Source organism: Argopecten irradians, chromosome 3, assembly GCF_041381155.1.
Source record: "Argopecten irradians isolate NY chromosome 3, Ai_NY, whole genome shotgun sequence".
Classification (NCBI taxonomy): domain Eukaryota; kingdom Metazoa; phylum Mollusca; class Bivalvia; order Pectinida; family Pectinidae; genus Argopecten; species Argopecten irradians.
The window spans coordinates 24,603,256-24,622,060 of NC_091136.1; the positions used below are offsets into that span (position 1 = coordinate 24,603,256).

The 18,805-nt window shown below is 35.5% G+C and overlaps 2 protein-coding genes across 3 annotated transcripts; one reads left to right on the forward strand and one right to left on the reverse strand.

Annotated features, from left to right (window-relative positions):
* The first annotated feature begins 263 nt into the window (after positions 1-263).
* LOC138317955 (uncharacterized) lies at positions 264-4,562 on the forward strand. The gene is made up of 6 exons (XM_069259938.1): positions 264-423; positions 889-1,292; positions 1,654-1,772; positions 3,006-3,169; positions 3,342-3,503; positions 3,877-4,562. The coding sequence occupies exons 1-6, from the start codon at positions 331-333 to the stop codon at positions 3,913-3,915; spliced, it is 981 nt and encodes a 326-aa protein (XP_069116039.1). The 5' UTR covers positions 264-330; the 3' UTR covers positions 3,916-4,562.
* Positions 4,563-6,246: 1,684 nt separating this feature from the next.
* Positions 6,247-18,484, reverse strand: LOC138317956 (micronuclear linker histone polyprotein-like). Of its 2 annotated transcripts, none has more exons than XM_069259940.1 (9): positions 18,169-18,484; positions 16,329-16,508; positions 15,737-15,798; positions 15,270-15,409; positions 14,729-14,823; positions 13,632-13,680; positions 10,454-11,916; positions 9,639-9,731; positions 6,247-8,753 (listed from the first exon to the last, which is right to left on the reverse strand). In XM_069259940.1, exons 1-9 carry the CDS (start codon positions 18,350-18,352, stop codon positions 8,002-8,004), a joined length of 3,018 nt encoding a protein of 1,005 aa, XP_069116041.1. In that variant the 5' UTR covers positions 18,353-18,484; the 3' UTR covers positions 6,247-8,001. The 2 variants fall into 2 exon arrangements, with proteins under 2 accessions (XP_069116041.1, XP_069116040.1); XM_069259939.1 differs by having other exon boundaries at positions 18,166-18,484.
* Positions 18,485-18,805: the final 321 nt, after the last annotated feature.

The window sequence follows — 18,805 nt, forward strand, 5'->3', positions numbered from 1 at the left end:
CATCAATTCATATCATTAAGGAAAATAGAATACACAATAGTCATCATTTTAAATGGTCACCAGACCGTGCTGATTTATTACAGTGCGCTACATGCAGATTTGTTTACTGCAGTACTCTTCTAAAGAACAATTTGAACATTGACAAAACCTTCCAGTGGTTTTATTTATTAAATAGAATCTTTAAAAACAAATTTTGAAGAAGCAAATGCCATCTTAACATATTTGATGAAATCCGTATTTTCAAATATTCCCGCAATCGTTTCTTTTAGTACCGGAAGTGCATCCCCTTTTCGGTTTGGCAGACGACCAACTCAGGTTGGAGATTCTAAGATGAAGACGCATCCTCCTAAATATTACTTAAACACTCTTTCAAACAATGACTTGGAATCGTTTACTGGGATGGATATTGATAATACTTTTCAGGTAAAATAAAAAAATACAATCTCTTTAGTCGTCATACAGTGTAGAAAGTTGCGGTTACATGATATTGAAAACTGCAGAAAAGTCAATTTCGTCCATACGTTACTATCAGATAATCAGTTTTGAACAGATAAAAAATGTTGATAGGCAAAACTGTTAGAGAATTTATGAACGACTAAACTGTATTGATTGATTGATTTAAAATGCCAGTGCTCAAAATGCAGGGACTTGAGAATTGGTAACAGTTTACATCTTCGCATATCATATGTCATTTCTATCAAGAAGTCAATTCACAATTGATTAACACTGAAGGTGGTTTTTTTTTTTAATTTCTAAAAAATCTTATTTTTGACTCCTAAAATGTCTTATGAATGATCTATGGACAAAAGGATCTAGGTTCAGAATGACAATGGGAACTGTAATATTAATTCTTGGGTCCCTCGTCAGTTTAATGATGATATTTTTCAGGAAATCTATGAAAATGAAATGAGAAAGAAACGTGACCAGTTAATGAGACGATTGGATTTCCAGTCTACGTCACAGAATTATGTTGTATCTGTGCCAAGAACACCACTTTGCCAGACTTTTAAAATGCCAGCTTCACCCAAAGGTTCATCACCGGTTTACAAGAACCGATCCCCTGCTAAGCAATTTGAGCCAGTTATATGCACTGTGAATTCTTCCAGTTATGGAATAACAGAAGGTCAAGGGTTCCGCAAATATACCCGTTCATTACTACACACACCAAGAATAAGGAATGTCAAACTGATTAACATGAGCTACAGCCAACCTTCAACTCCGAAAATAAATATCAGTGAAAGAAACCAAATGCCTTACCAGACACCAAGCCTGATTAACAGGAATGTTAATTGGTAAGTAGCATTATATGCTATAGCCAAATATCTGTAAATTATTTCTAATGATTCTCCCTTACCTTGGAGATAACTTGTAACTTTGAGTTTCAGGACAAGTATAGTGAAAAATGATAATAAAACTATAATTTTTCTATACAAAAAAAAACAACCCAGCAACTTGAAATGCACTATATAGATGCAAAAGGTTTCAGAACATTACTGTATAGATCTAGAATACTAACCATTAATTGTAAAACAATGTTTTATCTTAAAATTTTGCTGAAATTTTTCATTTTGTCTTCTGTGGATTAAATTCGGAAATTATGTGCATGAATTCTTTAATGTGTCTTTATTTTAAACTTGATAATATTTTTTTCAGGCCATCTGTACAAAATTTTGATATACCTCTGACTCCTCTGTTAAATGATCCATTAAATGTATTTGAGGTGAAACCTGGAAGTCAAGATACTTTTCCACTTGATATTCTTCAAATGATTGGTAAGCCCCAATACATCTAAGTGCTTGTAAATTTTACATACCGTATTTGACCCAATAAACGCCCAGGGCATTTAAAAATTGAAAAAAATGCAAAGGTGCTTAATGAGACAAAATTGTTGCAAATCTATACAATTTTGAAAGTTTTGGTCTTCTGTCCCGGCAATTGAAATTTAGGCCTCAAAAGTGGGAGGGGCGCTTATAGGGACATGGGTGCTTATTGGGTCGAATACAGTATCAACTGTCTGATCATCATAACTTTTTTGTCCCATTCCAAAACAGTTCATGTAATCTCAAATGCTCAGGCCACAGGGGCAGCAGTGGCTAAGTGGTTAAGATATGTCATGATATATTACCAGTACCACCCAACACATTACTACAATCCCTCCTCCTCTGGGTTGCCAGTTCAAATTCCATGTGGGATCAGTTGTCTTTTCTCAAGGTCATTGTGGCCAAATGTGTTAAAATTTTTCAAATGGTGAAATCATGTTTTAAGTTGATGAGGACAACTTAAGTCATGTTGGGATAAAAGTTTGAAACAAACAATTCTTTTGAGGTCATAGATGATAGGGGTCATATAATAATATCGTATTTGACCTAATAAGCGCCCAGAGCAATTAAAAATTTGAAAAATGAAGGGTGCTTAAAGGGACAATTGACTGATCGACACTAGGCAGTATGAACCCATGCCTCATGCTTGCACAGGCATGTGTTTCCATTAAATGTCAGTGCAAACATAAAATACAGAAAAAAGTATTTTAATTGAAACAGTTGAAATTCCAAATCATATAGCAATACCATTCAGCAGGTACAATATGTACGCTGTACTCCTACCCGAGACATTGTCATATAAGTTTAACTAATACAATTCATTACCACCAAGGATTTGATGAAATTATTTTTTAGATAGGAGCATTCGCATTATATGGTAAACACACTACTGTAAAAGTGATTTGATTAGTTCAGACAAAAGTTGCTTTACTCCACCAGCAACAATTGAGGCCTCCAAAGGGAAGGGCGCTTATAAGGACAGGGGCCCTTATAATGTGTCAAATACTGTAACTATCAATACAAATGTAGTATACAATCAATCAGATGTGTGAAAAAAGTTGTAATTTATTTTTCAATGCCAAAATTTTATGATAATTGGTCCATTTCACAAACATTTACTTGTGAACATATTTAATTATATTGTTAGTTATTACATGCAGACAAACTATTCTTATTTTGTTATAGATGATGACACCAAGCCTGTAGAATCAGTTGACAAGGAGTTACACAGATACACAGATGTGACACTGAGCGACTTTAACGTGGCTGATTACCTTTTGGATATTGCAGAAGATTATTCCTCTACCAACAAATTCACCACCACCGTACAAGTATCTGAGATACAGCATGTAAGTTTGTGCAAGTACATTTTTATTCCCCAGTCCTATTTGTCAAATGTGTGAAAAGCTCTTGACAATTATTTATTCAACAATGCCAAACAAGTATCATTTAAAAAGGATTATATAAGGTTTTGTTTGCACAATTTATGGCTATATCAAAATGTAATATTTCACATTTCAGAAAAGTCCAGATAAACTGAATACTAAAAGAAAATGCAGAAGAGCTAAACCTGTAAGTTATGAAGAGTCTTTAGTTTACAAGAAACAAAAGAAGGAGAAAGATAGAGAAAGACGACAAAAAAGGAAGGAATCTTTTAATAAGCAGTCTGTCGGTCAAAGGCGGGTAAGTCTGGACCTTTTTATCAACTGCATTAAGTAACAGAATGCATGTATGCATGGATTTGGGATGATTTTTTTATGTCCTATTGTATTCATAGACATCTTGTAAATCTTATTTTTTTTTATTTTGTAGTTTGATTTCTTCTTTCAATAATTATCCGACACCTATCAAAGGAATGATACGTATACATGTACATGATCTTATGAGGTACTTTAATTTATGTTTCTTGTTTTAAATAGACTAGCATTTTTGCTTTCAGTTTCATTAATTTTTCATTGTTTCGATGTTTAAATAAACAATCATAACTGATTACTAAAAGCAAATATTTTGCTCAACACATATATTTGACTAATCAAGTTTCAATTCTTCTTTGCAGAGCCAGCGGAGAACCAGAAGTAATGTCAAGTACTTCTAATAATTACATGTAGTTAATTGAACTCCAGTAATTTATAAGAATCTACGGTACATTGGAAATGCTGGATTTGACAAAGACAATCTGTTGCAGAGCCAATTGACAGTGTAAAAACAAGTAAACAGTTTGAACTTGGACTTTGCTAGGTTGCTTCCTCAACAAAAAATTCTGTTATATTTTAAATTGGAACATGAATAATCACATAGTCTGCCCATAGAAACTGGATTTCCTTGTGCTACATGTATATCTGTGATTAACTTTTACACAAATTGCTTTTTTATACATTTGTTAAAATACTTGAATGTTTAAATGCCTCCAAAATTATTTTCAATTTATTGTTTCTTTTAGTGTTTCTGTTACTTCTGAACATGTAAATTTTCCTGTTTTCTTTAAGTCATGGTAAAACTTTGCACGTAATATTCTTAACTTACTAATGTAATCCTTACAACAGTTCCATAACATGTAGTTTGACTGTTATTACAGAAAACTAAATGTTTTAACTTTACAATTGGTACAGACCATTTGAATGGTTAGCACATTTTGTTATTAGTACTTAAACTGTTCTGGTGAACCTTTGGAAAATATAAATTAAAGCTTGATTTAATGTATATGTATTGGTTAAAATCAGTCATTGAATTTATTACATTGTGTGTAGTTTTTTTGTTTTCATTTTTATCCATCGCAAAACTCGTTTGCTGGGAATATTAATTTGGGCTCCGTCCGTCCACCCGTCTGAGATTCTTTTCTTGGCTACAACTCAAAAACCGTTTATGCAGCTCCTTGAAACTTTCTGTATACATCAGACAAGTGCCCTAGTTGTAACTTTTGCTATTGCGGAATATCAGTAATTTCTGAGAAAAAGCAGTCAAAATCCCAGATGGCAGCTTGTCAGCCATCTTGTGGACTGATCAGTTACAAAATACAATTTGCACAACTAGGGCCCTAGGAGAACCTACATATGAAATTTGAGACAGATCCTTTCAGTACTTTTGAGAAATAGCGGTAAGAAGCTCTTACTATCAAAATCAAAGATGGCTGCCAGGTGGCCATTTTGTTGACCGATCAGTCCCAAAAAGCAATAAGCACAACTAGGGCCCTAGGGGAACCTACATGTGAAATTTGAAAGGGATCCTTCCAGTACTTTCTGAGAAATATTTAATAAGTGATAACAAATTTCAACTACCAAAATCCAAGATGGCGTCAAGTCAGCCATCTTGTTGACCGATCGGCCCAAAAATGCAATATGCACGACTAGGACCATAGAGGAACCTGCAAATGAAATTTGAGACAGATCTTTTCAGTATTTTCTGAGAAATAGCTTTAACAAATTTTAACTTACAAAATCCAAGATGGCTGTCTGGCGGCCATCTTGTTGTCCGATTAGTCCCAAAATGTAATATGCACGACTAGGGCCCTAGGGGAACCTACATGTGAAATTTGAGAGAGATCCTTACAGCACTTTCTGGGAAATAGCGGTAACAAACTTTAACCATCAAAATCCAAGATGGCTGCCCAAAATGCAATATGCACAACGAGGGTCTTAGGGTAATCTACATATGAAATTTGAGAAAGATCCCTTCAGCCCTTTTTGAGAAATAGCAGTAACAAGAAATGTTAACGGACGGACCACAGCCGAAAATTGATTTGAATAGCCCACTATGTGATGATGGTGGGCTAAAAATAGAAGGTCCACAATAACTAAAGACACAACTAGGGCACTTGTCTGATGTATGCAGAAAGTTTTAAGAAGCTGCATTGAATGGTTTTGAAGTTATAGTCATCAGACGTTGCAAGTGCCTTAGTTGTGCCTTTTACGACCTTTCAAGTTTTAGGAATTTTTTCTGTTACTATGGACACTTGATCAAAAATACCAAATTACAGTTTCTTTTTGTTACCTGCTGTTTTTTCTTCAGTTTTACAATACCTGCATACAATTAAAGTTATACTTGAATAATTGTTACTTTAACCTTGATGTGTTTGGTTTTTATACCAACTGCGGGGGTTGCGGATAATGCCACACATTGCGGTTCCTTGTTTAACTTTACATGTAACTTGATTATGTAAATACAGGTTTCCAAACAGCCAAATCCATGGCCAGTGATCAATCTTCTGGAGCATCCAAAGTCTGACATACTTGTCAAATTTTAAAAGGCCCATTAAATTTCCAGAAATGGGTCAGTTTAACACTACAGTACCTGTACCTATTATTTTGTGTCACATATATAAATAGATGAAAATGATTCAGGAGAAATATTTGTAGACTGATCAGTCCTTAGCTGATAATAAACCACTAAACTAAATAGTAAACCACTAAACAAACATCATAACAAAGAATTTAACTATTTATAGAAAATAAATTCTCACTTTATTGAGGCATAACAAAGAAACATTCCACTTTTGTTCCAGCATTATATCTTCAGCATACATACATTTACTGTGTATATATATTAGTATGTTTAGATATAACAACACACTACCCTAGCTTTATACAACTGTCGAAGACCTGTAGACAGCTCTAATAAAGTATTAAACAAACAGCAGAGAATAAGCATTCAAATTGACAAACCAATGGACCTTGGCTCTAAAAATTGGTTATGCTAAATGCTTCATGAACATCTTCGCATTTCAAGATATTGTAACACATGTCTTTTTGAAACATTTAAAACAAATCAAAGTTCTTCTTCCTGCACAAACCTCAGCTAATATAACAAATCTAACCTTATTACACCTGGTAATTTAATCTAAGCTATCAAACTTCATAAAAATACTGCCCGCAGTAAAGTTTCTATACAAGGAATTTTTGTGAGATAGAGCTTTATTTCTGGCTTTTTTATTTCTATCATTGCACACAATAAGTCAACAAACCTGTTAAAATTCTAAATGTTGAAATAATCTTTACCTTTCCTGATTAGATTACATTTAGTCTTTGAGACAAAAACATGTACATATGATGATTTGTTCACTGAATCAGGATTTCTAATTTGAGGGAATTAGATATCCTGTTATATAGGCAGCTGTCCTCCCAACAACATGTTTTAAAGTACAAGGTATCTAGTATTGAAAAACAATTTTTTTTAAACAGAACTCATGAAAGAACTAAATAATTCCGCAAGTTTCTTTACATAGGACATTTAACTCTGTATTCAACAACTGAATTTGATAACTTTGCCAAAAAACATTTAGTCATACACCTTGTCTTAAATAAATCATATATTTATCTTCAATTTTTTTTTTTCAAAACTTACAACATGAGACTAAAAAAATCATGATATGTACATTTGTATTCAAGGCACATGCCTAAATATATAGATCATGTAAGTCACTGTGTATCCACTACTTTATTTACAGTATATCCCAGTGTCTATGATTTGCACTGTCTGTACTTTGTATGATGACAAATTATTTCTATAGTTGTACATGAAATAACCAGGGATCATTTGGAATGATGAAACAACTTTATTTTTAATTTCTATCTTGATATCGACATCTATATATTTAATCAGAATATCTAAATTATTGGTACATATTTCTATTTGATAACCTCTATAAAATACATCCAAATGAAGGGAAGTTAAATTATCATTAGGAATTAATGTACTGAAGTCTCAAAATATTTATCTTGTATTTCTTTACAAATATTAACAAGAGGCACACGTCTGATATATAGATATATGTTGATTGTCAAAGATATTTAAAATAGACATTGGCATTCAAGGCACTGTTTCTTTCAAAAGCAAATGCACGTTATGATAGAAAATTTAGTTCCTTTTCTAGGCATGTTCAGAAAAACTAAACAAAAACAAAATTACAACAGTAAAGAATAACAAACAAAGAATTTATCTACCTACACCTAATTTCAAAATAAGATGACAAAATAATATGCACACATATGAAGGTTTTTTGTAGATGTACAAACATCTCAAAAATGTCAAGATCTTCCCTAAAATGCATATGATGTATGTCCAAAATGCCTTGGATAGAAGTGCTGGATATTGTTTTGTATTGGTCATGTATCAACGCTATGACTGTAAAAGTACTTGTCTTTATTGCAATGTTACAAAGATAGTTCAGTATTTGACTGGATTAATTTCATTTACTGGATAACTGACTACTTAAGTTCTTCTTTATTTTCAATTTCGCTAATGCTGCAAATTTCTTTTTCTCAATTTCTTCTGGTGTACATTTAAAAGGACTACTCTCTGCACTGCTTGAGAATCCGGGACTAGAATCTGAATTGAGACGAGCCTTGGTTACCTCCCCTGAAGCATGTTTCCTCCTTTCTAATGCTGCCAGCTTCTTCCGTTCAATGTCCTCCTGTGAACATTTCCCTGGACTGACACTATTTCTATCACTAGAACTGGTAACACACATATTCAAATTGTCTTCCCTTGATTTTAGCTTTTCAAGTGCAGCTAACCTCTTTCTTTCAATGCTATCTTGCTGAAACTTTACTGGGCTTACAGTTAAGTTACTTTTCATTGTAATGGGATTATTAACACTGGCATTTTGCTGTGTTCTAACTACAAAATCCTGCTTAGATTTATTGATCACACTCAAGTTTTCAGGAAAAGTTGTTTTACTTTTAACTCGTCTTTTCTGTAAGGCAGCTTGTTTTTTCTTTTCAATTTCCATCTGGGTATACTTTGTTGGACTTGATTTTATTGGGCTTGTGCATGTGTTCAGTGATAAAGTTTCAGGAGAAACAGCTTCAGCTTTCTTCTTCAGGAGTTTTGCCTTGGCTGCATGCTTTTTCTGTTCAATTTCATTCATTGAGCACTTGTTAGGTAAGGTCTTTGGGCAATGCTGACTTTGTGGTGCTACAGGCATTTGAGAAGCCTCCTCTGAAGAAAGAATATCATCATCTTATAGAACTTTAGTATTTAAAAAAGATGCCATGCAAAAGTTTTAGATTTTCAGCAGCATCACTACCATTTTATCCAAAGTAATCTGTCCATCATCGTCAGAGACCCATGAGTGATCGCACTACACTACGCTGTATGTCCATGTGAGAAATTAAATATTTGTGAATAGAGTAAGAGTAATTTTAACTATTGTTGCTCTTACAGATACACTGCCTTCCAAAAGTTTTGTTACATGTACATATGTTAAAATTTGCTGACAATTTATCTGAGAAAACTCTAGAAAATGCAATTATTTAGTTAGAGAAGATAAATATTTGTAAAAATGCGTCTGTAACAAATCTTGTGTAGGCCAGTGCATAACTAGATGCATCCTCAATCTCCAGGGTTATCTATCCCTATTGTTACTGGACTATGTGGTAAAACTAGCGACTTGTGTATAAGATGAGACAGAAATTTGGTCGTTTGATGTACATCAAAAGTACACAGTATTGACTTTTAAGTATGGCATCACTCTTCTGATAATCTCCAAAAGAAGTCTGTACTTGTGATCGATCTTTTCTCCCCTCCTGAAGAAATGAAAGTCCAAGGTGGATATAATGACATGACAGTGATAGTTACCCCAGAAGTTTCTAGGAGGTGAATATAATGAAAGTGATAATAACCCCTGGAGTATCAAGGATGTTGATATAATGACAGTGATAGTAACCCCTGATGAATCAAGGATATGGATATAATGGCAGTGATAATAACCCATGGAGTATTAAAAATGTTGATATAATGACAGTGATAGTAACCCCTGGAGTATCAGAAGTTGAGGATGAGATGCAGTTGACAAATTTGTTATGACTTTTGTATCATACTTACTTTCCACTGTCTCCAGTAGGGCTAGGATCTGATCCTCAGACAACTCGTCATCATCAGAGCTAAACAGGTCCTCACTGTTATCAACCAGTGGACCTGAAACCATTCAATACTTAAATCAGAAATAATTCTATAGAAGACTTGTTTGAAATTAAATCAAGAGAAATACATGTATACTGACAACTTGCTAGAAGAGATATACAAATGTTTATCAAAGACTTTAAAACTTATGTCAAAAGAAACATATCTTTAAGATGGTCAGAATTTTGAATAGTAGTTATCTCTATAATTATATCACCTATTCTATTTAATTTCATGATGAATATATAATACTCCTTAATCCATAATAAATTAGATGTACTTTACATGTTATGATATACAATTTCTGTAGAAATAATCAATTGATACATAATATCTTTCTACCAAGCCTATAACCGGAAGTAATAGAAGAAGACTGATATAGGCATTGCGCCTGTTGTCTAATTCTTTTAACAATACTTTGTAATTTTCTTTATATTTGTATTGTTAATAAAATATTTCTGAAATGAAATGGTCAGAGCTAGATCAATCATTTTTTAACATATTACCAGTACATTTGTATACTTCATTGCATCATTTTAGATCTTCTTTTTCTAGTAATTAAAGTTACAACAATAAGTACAATCTATGCAGACAAACCTGTATATAAAGACCATCCATGGAACTGAGGAAATAGACATTGGTCATTTTAGACCCTATAGAAAATCTTATTAAACAGATGGTCTTTATACAGAGGTGATCATTAAGGCAGGTTTTACTGTAATTCTATGAAGTTTTACCTGAAGTCTTAGTCAAAGGAGCAGCTGTGAGTTTACCAATATTTGGAGCACTAACAGATGACGACAGCTTTCCATGCATTTTTGATGGAACAATTGACATTGGTTTTTGCACATCTGTCCCACAAGCTGGAGACTTGGATTTAAACTTGAATTTATTTCTCTGTGAAGATGAAACTTGACTCTGACCCATAACAGAATTAGCACTGTTTCCAGGGATATTACAACTTCCAGTCCCAGTTTGATTCACAATAGAATTTGTTTGTGTATTTGTTGATCCTGTTGTCAAAGATTGTTTTGACCTGGTAGGTAACACAACACTAGACTTTGTTTTATCACAAGACACACTAACACAGGTTGAAGTAGAGGTTCCTTGAATTGGTTTCCCTACAAGAGATAAAGTACCTACACTTTGAGACTTAACAATATTGTTTGTTTTCTGACTAGCATGACTGTCCAAAATCTCATCCGGTTCTGCTAGCTGACACAGCAGATCGTCAGACAAGCTTGTGTCAAACATTCCACTAGAGCGACGTCTCGAGGTTGTAGTTGTAGAAGCATTTGGCAGTGTTGAAGCTTTACTGACACTGGAATCACTTTTACAAAATGTAGAGTTTGAATTCTTGACCCCAGAGCCCACAACACAAGAACTTGTATTTTGAACCTTTGGAATGACATACGTTCTACTGGAAATGTTGACCTGACATTTCAGGCTGTTACTTACTGATTGATCAGGGGCAATATTAGCACTGACTTTACTTTGATTAACAGAGCTTGCATCAGTTAATCCAAACTGAGGGTGAGAAGCTCTGGATGAAACAGTATTTCTAAGCACTTTTGAAGTTCCATCTACTGATATCTGGTTTGGTGTCGGGACATTTCCGGCAGATTTGTCTGAAGTAATCCCTGAACTGAGAGTTCCCTTACCCCTTGAGGTTGAAACAGATGAAACAGTTTTAACAGTATTATCATTGTTCTTGAGCGATAAACATTTCCGACCTTTACTTTGTCTGAGATCACTTGAATGTTTAACTTGCACCTGATCAATGTCATTAAAACTCTTTACTTTCCTAAAAGGAGACGGGGTTCTCCCTTTCCCTTGTAACATTTTATATGAAATCAAACCCTTTGTTTGTTTTCCATATTCAGGCAAGTTACTCTGTTTTCCATATTCAGGCAAGTTACTCTGTATTTCTTGATTGTCATCTTGACAAACTTTGCTGATTTTGGATTTTGATTCTTCCACCTCATGTGACTTTCGTTTATTGCCTCTTCTGTCTTTTGACTCCAAATCTGGATCCTGTGTCGCTTTCAGAAGATCTTCATTTTCAAATATTTCATCATCACTCCAATTCAGAGCCGGTGAAGTGTTCACTTTGTTTAACATCGATCTGGACGATTCACCGCTAGCAAACAAATCTTTTGATTGATCAAAGCCTTCAGGGCTAGCATTCTTTTTTGTATCACTGGAAAAAAATTTGATACATAAATACATTTATACACAAAAAATCTGTTGGAAGGAAATTTGATTTGCTTTTTTCTGACAAATTTAAAATGTTGGACCAAAGTATAAACAAGAGGCCCAGAGGGCCTGTATCGCTCACCTGGTTTTTTGTTAGTAATTATCACAAGAATCTGACAATTAGAAAAATAAGCAAAATTGACTCCCAAAGTTTAATTTTGAATCACAACCATACAATGATGCTATTGATACCATACAAATATGCTATCCAATACATAGGTTCAGAGACAAAGTAATTTATATGAAAATAGTAGCCTAATTGACCTTTTTGACCTCGCATCTATTGCCGTTTAAGGCCCCGGGGGTCAGCCCTATCATTTGTACAATTTCAAATCCCAACCCTATAAGGATGCTACCATTGCATTATAAGTGCTCTTCCATTCTTAGTTGCAGAGAAGAAGTCGTTTATATGGAAATAGCTAAATTGACCCCTTTTGACCCCACCCTTCAGGCTCCTGGGGGGGGTCAGCCCCATCATTTGCAAAATTTTGAATCCAAACCCTATAAGGATGTAACCATTGCATTATGAGCGCAATCCCATGTTAAGTTGCAGAGAAAAAGTCATTTATATGGAAATTGACCACTTTTGACCCCGCCCCTCAGGCCCCCGGGGGTCAGCCCTATCATTTGCTCAATTTGGAATCCCCAGCCTACAAGGATGCTACCATTGCATTATGGGGTGCTATACCATGCTTGGTTGCAGAGAAGAAGTCATTTATATGGAAATAGCCAAATTGACCCCTTTTGACCCCGCCCCTCAGGCCCCCGGGGGGTCAGCCCTATCATTTGCACAATTTTGAATCCCCACCCTATAAGGATGCTACCATTGCATTATGGGTGCTATACCATACTTAGTTTCAGAGAAGAAGTCGCTTATATGGAAATAGCCAAATTGGCCCCTTTTGACCCCGCCCCTCAGGCCCCCGGGGGGTCAGCCCCATTATTTGTACAATTTTGAATCCCCAACTTATAAGGATGATATCATTGCATTATGGGTGCTATCCCATGCTTGGTTTCAGAGAAGAAGTCGTTTATATGGAAATAGCCAAATTGACCCCTTTTGACCCCGCCCCTCAGCCCCCCCGGGAGTCAGCCCCATCATTTGTACAATTTTGAATCCCCACCCTATAACGATACTACAATTGCATTATGAGTGCTATCTCATGCTTAGTTTCAGAGAAGAAGTCGTTTATATGGAAATAGCCAAACTGACCCCATTTGACCCCGCCCCTCAGGCCCCCGGGGGGTCAGCCCCATCATTTGTACAATTTTGAATCCCCACCCTATAAGGATGCTACCATTGCATTATGGGTGCTATCCCATTCTTGGTTTCAGAGAAGAAGTCGTTTATATGGAAATAGCCAAATTGACCCCTTTTGGCCCCGCCCCTCAGGCCCCCGGGGGGTCAGCCCCATCATTTGTACAATTTTCAGTTAGTAGCCCATAAGGATGCTACCAGTCAAATTTTATTGAAATCCGACCAGCGGTTATGGAGAAGAAGTCGATTGTTGATGGAGGATGGACGCCGGACGCCGGACGCCGGACGCTGCGGTATCCCATAAGCTCACCTCGGTCCTTTGGACCAGGTGAGCTAATAATGAAAGCATGTTATTTTTTACAAATTCACTTGCTCAAAGTATTAAAGTTTAAATTTCATACTTTTCTATTCCAACTGTTTCTTCTGTTGAATCTGTGGATTGTCCATCACCTAAATACAAGAAACCATACAGAGTAAGAAACAATTCGCTATAAACAACATCTGAAATTTACACCTTTTGACCTTTGAAGTTTATATCTATTTTCCCTGAATGCAACATTAATAAGGCAGCAAGGTTTTCTTTTGAAAAATTGGGTAACATGGTCAACAATCAAAATGTAAGTCACTGTGATTCTTAGGTATCAGAAATACCATTGGTCATTACATTATAGCTGCAATATTGTAGCTCAAAAGACTTTTTGACAGAAAACGGTGTCGTCTTTAGAGCTACAATTGGTGCCTATTACTGCTAATGGAGCAAAGTAATAATTATGCAAACCATTATAAAACGTTTGTTTGCATTTTTATTGTACTTGTTTGATATCGCTTACCTTCTAGGCAATAAAACTGAACCCCATGAAATATGAAATTCTCATCGAGGCATTATTTTTTTTACATAATACATATGAAGGTCTTTCTGAAGGGAATTTATACGGCAAGTCCACAAATTGTGAATTTGACGTCTTGTGAGCGGTACGGTAGATATTAAGAATGGTAGTTATGATTGTTTTGGACAAAAAACATATGTAAATGCATGTATACGCATAAAATAATTGGAAACCTACAAAAAAGTAAAGAAAACGATGCCCGAGTGATTTTCGGAGGCAGTGCTCCACTACGACACATAGGGACCAATTCGTACCCGGCCGAAAGGTATAGTAGGCCGGGTACGTATATTCGTTCTAATTACATTAGAGATAGTTTATCGTAGTCATGTACTTAATTAAAGGCATGCTTTCAGCATAGAACACTAGCAAATGGTCTTTATACACAGGTCAAATTGTGTTGAAATCGACAGGTGGTCGTTATACAAGAGATGGTCGCTAAAGCAGGCTTTACTGTACGACAACATTCAATATTCCAAGTACTTCATAAATATAAAGCTTGCCAAATATGGTAAAACCTTTATTACTTCAAAAAGTCCATATCCCCTCAATGCTACTGGAGAGTTTTACAACCCTTGTATTGAACACTACATTTTATCTGATATGTTTCTTACATTTTTCTACAGCCAGCTTCAATTTTTCTAACAATGCTGTTGGCATCTTTGTGTCTCGACTTGCATTTGATCTGGACTTCTCCTTCTTCCTGAACCTTTCCAATACAGAAAATATGAATCTATAGCAAGCATTCATCAAAACAAAAGCGAATCCATTGATGTAGGCCAAGTAACATGAAGTGATGGAGATAGAACAATAACAAGATACAGTAATGTGTACCATAGCTCTACCATCTCTACCATAGCCTACCTTTAAGTCTTTTTCAGGGGAAGCAAACAGTGATGTGCATATCTGGAAAAAGTTTGGACACACCATTGGGAAAAATTGAGATCATGCAATACATCCCTTCAAAAACCAACTTTCTAAGTTATCTAAAAAAGTACTGAGTACTGAAGGTTCCTAACCTCTGAAAATTATGAAGGAAAAGAAAGTTTAGTTTGTACCTATATATTTGATTAATGTTTTGAAAATAACTTGGACATTATCAGAAGAATAGGAAGAATTTTTCATTACAATTAAATTGGTGTGGTTTATGCTCACCGAACAAGCTTACTGGACTGTAACGGGAGTGCGCGATGAGCAGATTGTCCATCCTTACTGTCATGTGTGGGCTGGTTCGATGAATTCATCCACAGTCCAAGTAAAGGTGGGGTAGAGGAACCCAAATCTTCTTCTTGTGGCTGTCATAAATTAACAGATGCCGTAAGTAAGAGGGTAATGATTGAATGTAAACGGATAAACGTTCCACATATATAATGTATCTCACAGGTGTTAGCAAAACTTATCTTAATTTGTATCCTCTGTTTTTGTCTTCATCAACTTTTCTCACCAAAGCTAGCCAAAAATAAAGATCTCCAATTGCAGACATTTTCAATAGAATCCCATACAGAAATTACCTCATTTATGATCCTTTATATATGTACAATCCAAAACTCAATACTTTGCTCAAATCATTGGTGAGATACTGATCATAATGCCTTAGGAACGTGGTGAATTTATATAATTACCTCTTTTGGTATGAGTAGCTGAACAATGTCTGCCACATCACTGGAATGGTGACGTCTTCTGTCTGTAAAATACATTTGATCAATTACATTGCCTTTTTCACTAATTTAGGAATGGGGCAGATAGATATTTGTCAAAAGAAATTTGAAAAAATAACAAAAAACTAAAAGAATGCATATTAATTAATTTAGAGCAATTAATCTTATATCAGATCTCTCAAGTAATGAAGCAGATAAACAGTCATATACAGATGTACCGTAATATATTTCAATATGAAATATTTACAGTTTTCATATATATTAAATTTCTTCAATCATTTTCTACAGTTTCAGTTTTGATGCTTGATTGAGTGCCTTTTACCGACATGACAGAAATTCTTGGTGAATGGAATTAAACTACCCGAGATCCCATCATTCCCTTCCTGCTTTTCCCTCTCATTTGAAATAACGTATGAACCTCAACCCCTCCTTCTACAATCTTACCTATTTATTAAGCACTCTAGCTGGGCTAAACACAGTATAGTATATTCTTTATATTCATCTATTCATTTCTTGTACAGATACATATAAGAAATGATGTAGGTACTGATCTTACTTTTTCGTATGTAACGGAGAGCGTCAGGTGATGTACAGTCCCATCTCACGTCACATTGTGCATCGTAACTTTGAGATGCCAACAGCAAATCATCCTTAAATGGAGTGGTGTCCTGCAAGTAAGCACTTTTATTGGACTTCGGTGTTTCAAGTCTTGTATCCCTTTTGGAATGATCCTGTCCTGTAAAAGGTTTAAATGAAATAAAACAAATGGCATCAAATCATATAAATCTATGAATACGTCCAAAATGCCATCCTCTATCTTGTGAATCAGGAATTGTTATAAGTTAGATATTGTCAGATATTGTAATACATGTACATGTTATGGTATCCCCCTCGACTACATACCTGTATGTCATTGTGAAACCTAGGCTTGGGTCCAAAATTAATATATATATATATATCACAGATTACAAAACACTGATGCCCAATTGCAACTCAAACAAATACAGTTTATTGTTATTTGATTAATTATATATAATTCTTTTGATGTAACTAAAAAACACACTAAATAATCTGGTCTCATCTTAGTCACGTTTTGTTGCACACAAAGCCATAAGTTTTGTAATGACATAGCTGTATAGTCCAGGGGTAACATAATCATATGCACGTATACTGGATTTTGAAAAGATCAAATCAAATTTAAAATAGAAATCCTGTTATAAGTCAACAGATGAAAAGGAATCTTGAAAATTAATTACATCTCCGGATTCAGTCTGATTAAAATACAGATCCTTTAACCACTCCGTTCAATCTGTATTTTAATCAGATTGCTCTGGATTGGACTCATCCTTGTATAAGTTGATATATCACTGTCAGAATATCCACCATTGGAATAGCAAAACTGAAGGCTCTGTGCACTCTGCATGCAACAATAAATCTAGAAGAGACAGTTAGTATGATCTCTTGATGTATATGTAGCAGGATTGGACTGGGTTGAACATTGGTGACCAGGTACCTCAGTAGGTAGAGCACTCGACTAGTGTTCGGAGGGTCCAGGGTTCGAATCCCTGTCTGGCCGCTACATTTTCTCCTCTCCTGTTACAAAATTGGCGCCCAACTAAACAACCCACAGTGGTGGTGTTTGGAAGGGTCTCGTATGTCTTTGAGGGCGAAGACTTTGAGAAAGGAGGGAGGAGTGTAGCGGCATTGAACTGGGTTGAACATCGGTGACCAGGTAGCTCAGTCGGTAGAGTACTTGGCTAGTGTTCGGAGGGTCCTGGGTTCGAATCCCTGTCTGGACACTACATTTTCTCCTCTCCTGTTACATATATATAAAAAAAATCAAATACCAGTACTGTTTAGTTTTGAAGATGAGCAAAAAACAGACTCAACACTTTCTGTAATCTTCAAAGATATGTCTCTGCAGTCATGTGATTGAAGATCATTTTTTATCCCGAACTGCTTACACTGCCTTCAGTTTTAACAAAAAGCCCAAAGGCCTTAACAGTCATCTGTCTATCTATCTAAATATGAGAAGAATTTTAAAATGTGTTTTCAAGATGGCGGCTGTGGCAGCCATCTTGGATTTCGGATTGACCCAAAAAAACACTTCGTCAGGACTATGCCATTCAACGTTTCGACTATTTTGATACTCCCATGTACCTGAGCCTGCAGCTATTATGTCAGTTTTAGCGGATTATCCATGCCAGAGAGTTAACAGTCTGGTTTCATATCGGACGTTATCATTGGGGCGTTACAGTACAGTAGTCGTCAATTAAAACCTGCTGCAAACACTTGGGGGCTAACCTAATTCGTGAGAAACGAGTGGCAATCGTTATTAGAGAAATAATCAGTCACTCGAGTGTATTGTATTAGGAAAATGAAAAGGATCTCACTACTTTTAGAGGATTCGTCGGTTGATTCAGGAATATTGGCTAGTCGAGTCCTGTGACGTTTGCGTTGGATTTTCTCATTATCGCCCTCGTTGCGTGTTGGTGTTGTATTATTGGCATTTGCCCTTGTTTGACGGCGAAGCGACGGTCGTGACGACGGGTCATTGCCGCTGACAGATCTCTTCTTCATGTCTTCATTATTCTTAAATGTAGAACTTCTAAGTACAAGTCAATACCATGTCAATATATCACTTGTCATAAACACCCAAGAAATAAACGGAAGTTGTATTCCCCCCCTCTTTTCGAAACGAGGCTCGTAGGAAGTGAATATAACATAAAAATTGGACATCGTTATCCGGAATGCGGTAGTGTGACATTTTTATGGCAAATATTTGTTCACGCTGTGTTTTTAATGTATTTATCAAAATGTTTGCGATACAATTGATTGTATACTGTAACATAACAGTATACCTACAGATAATACATTAGGTATACACTGTGTAAGTTGTAGAGAACATTGGTGTCACAGGGTCTGAGGCACAGAGATCTGAGAATTACATGTAGTTACAGAACATTATAATTATGGACCCACTAGAGCGTCCTATTACTATGTAGAGTATGATTGTTACCGAATTTTGATCTA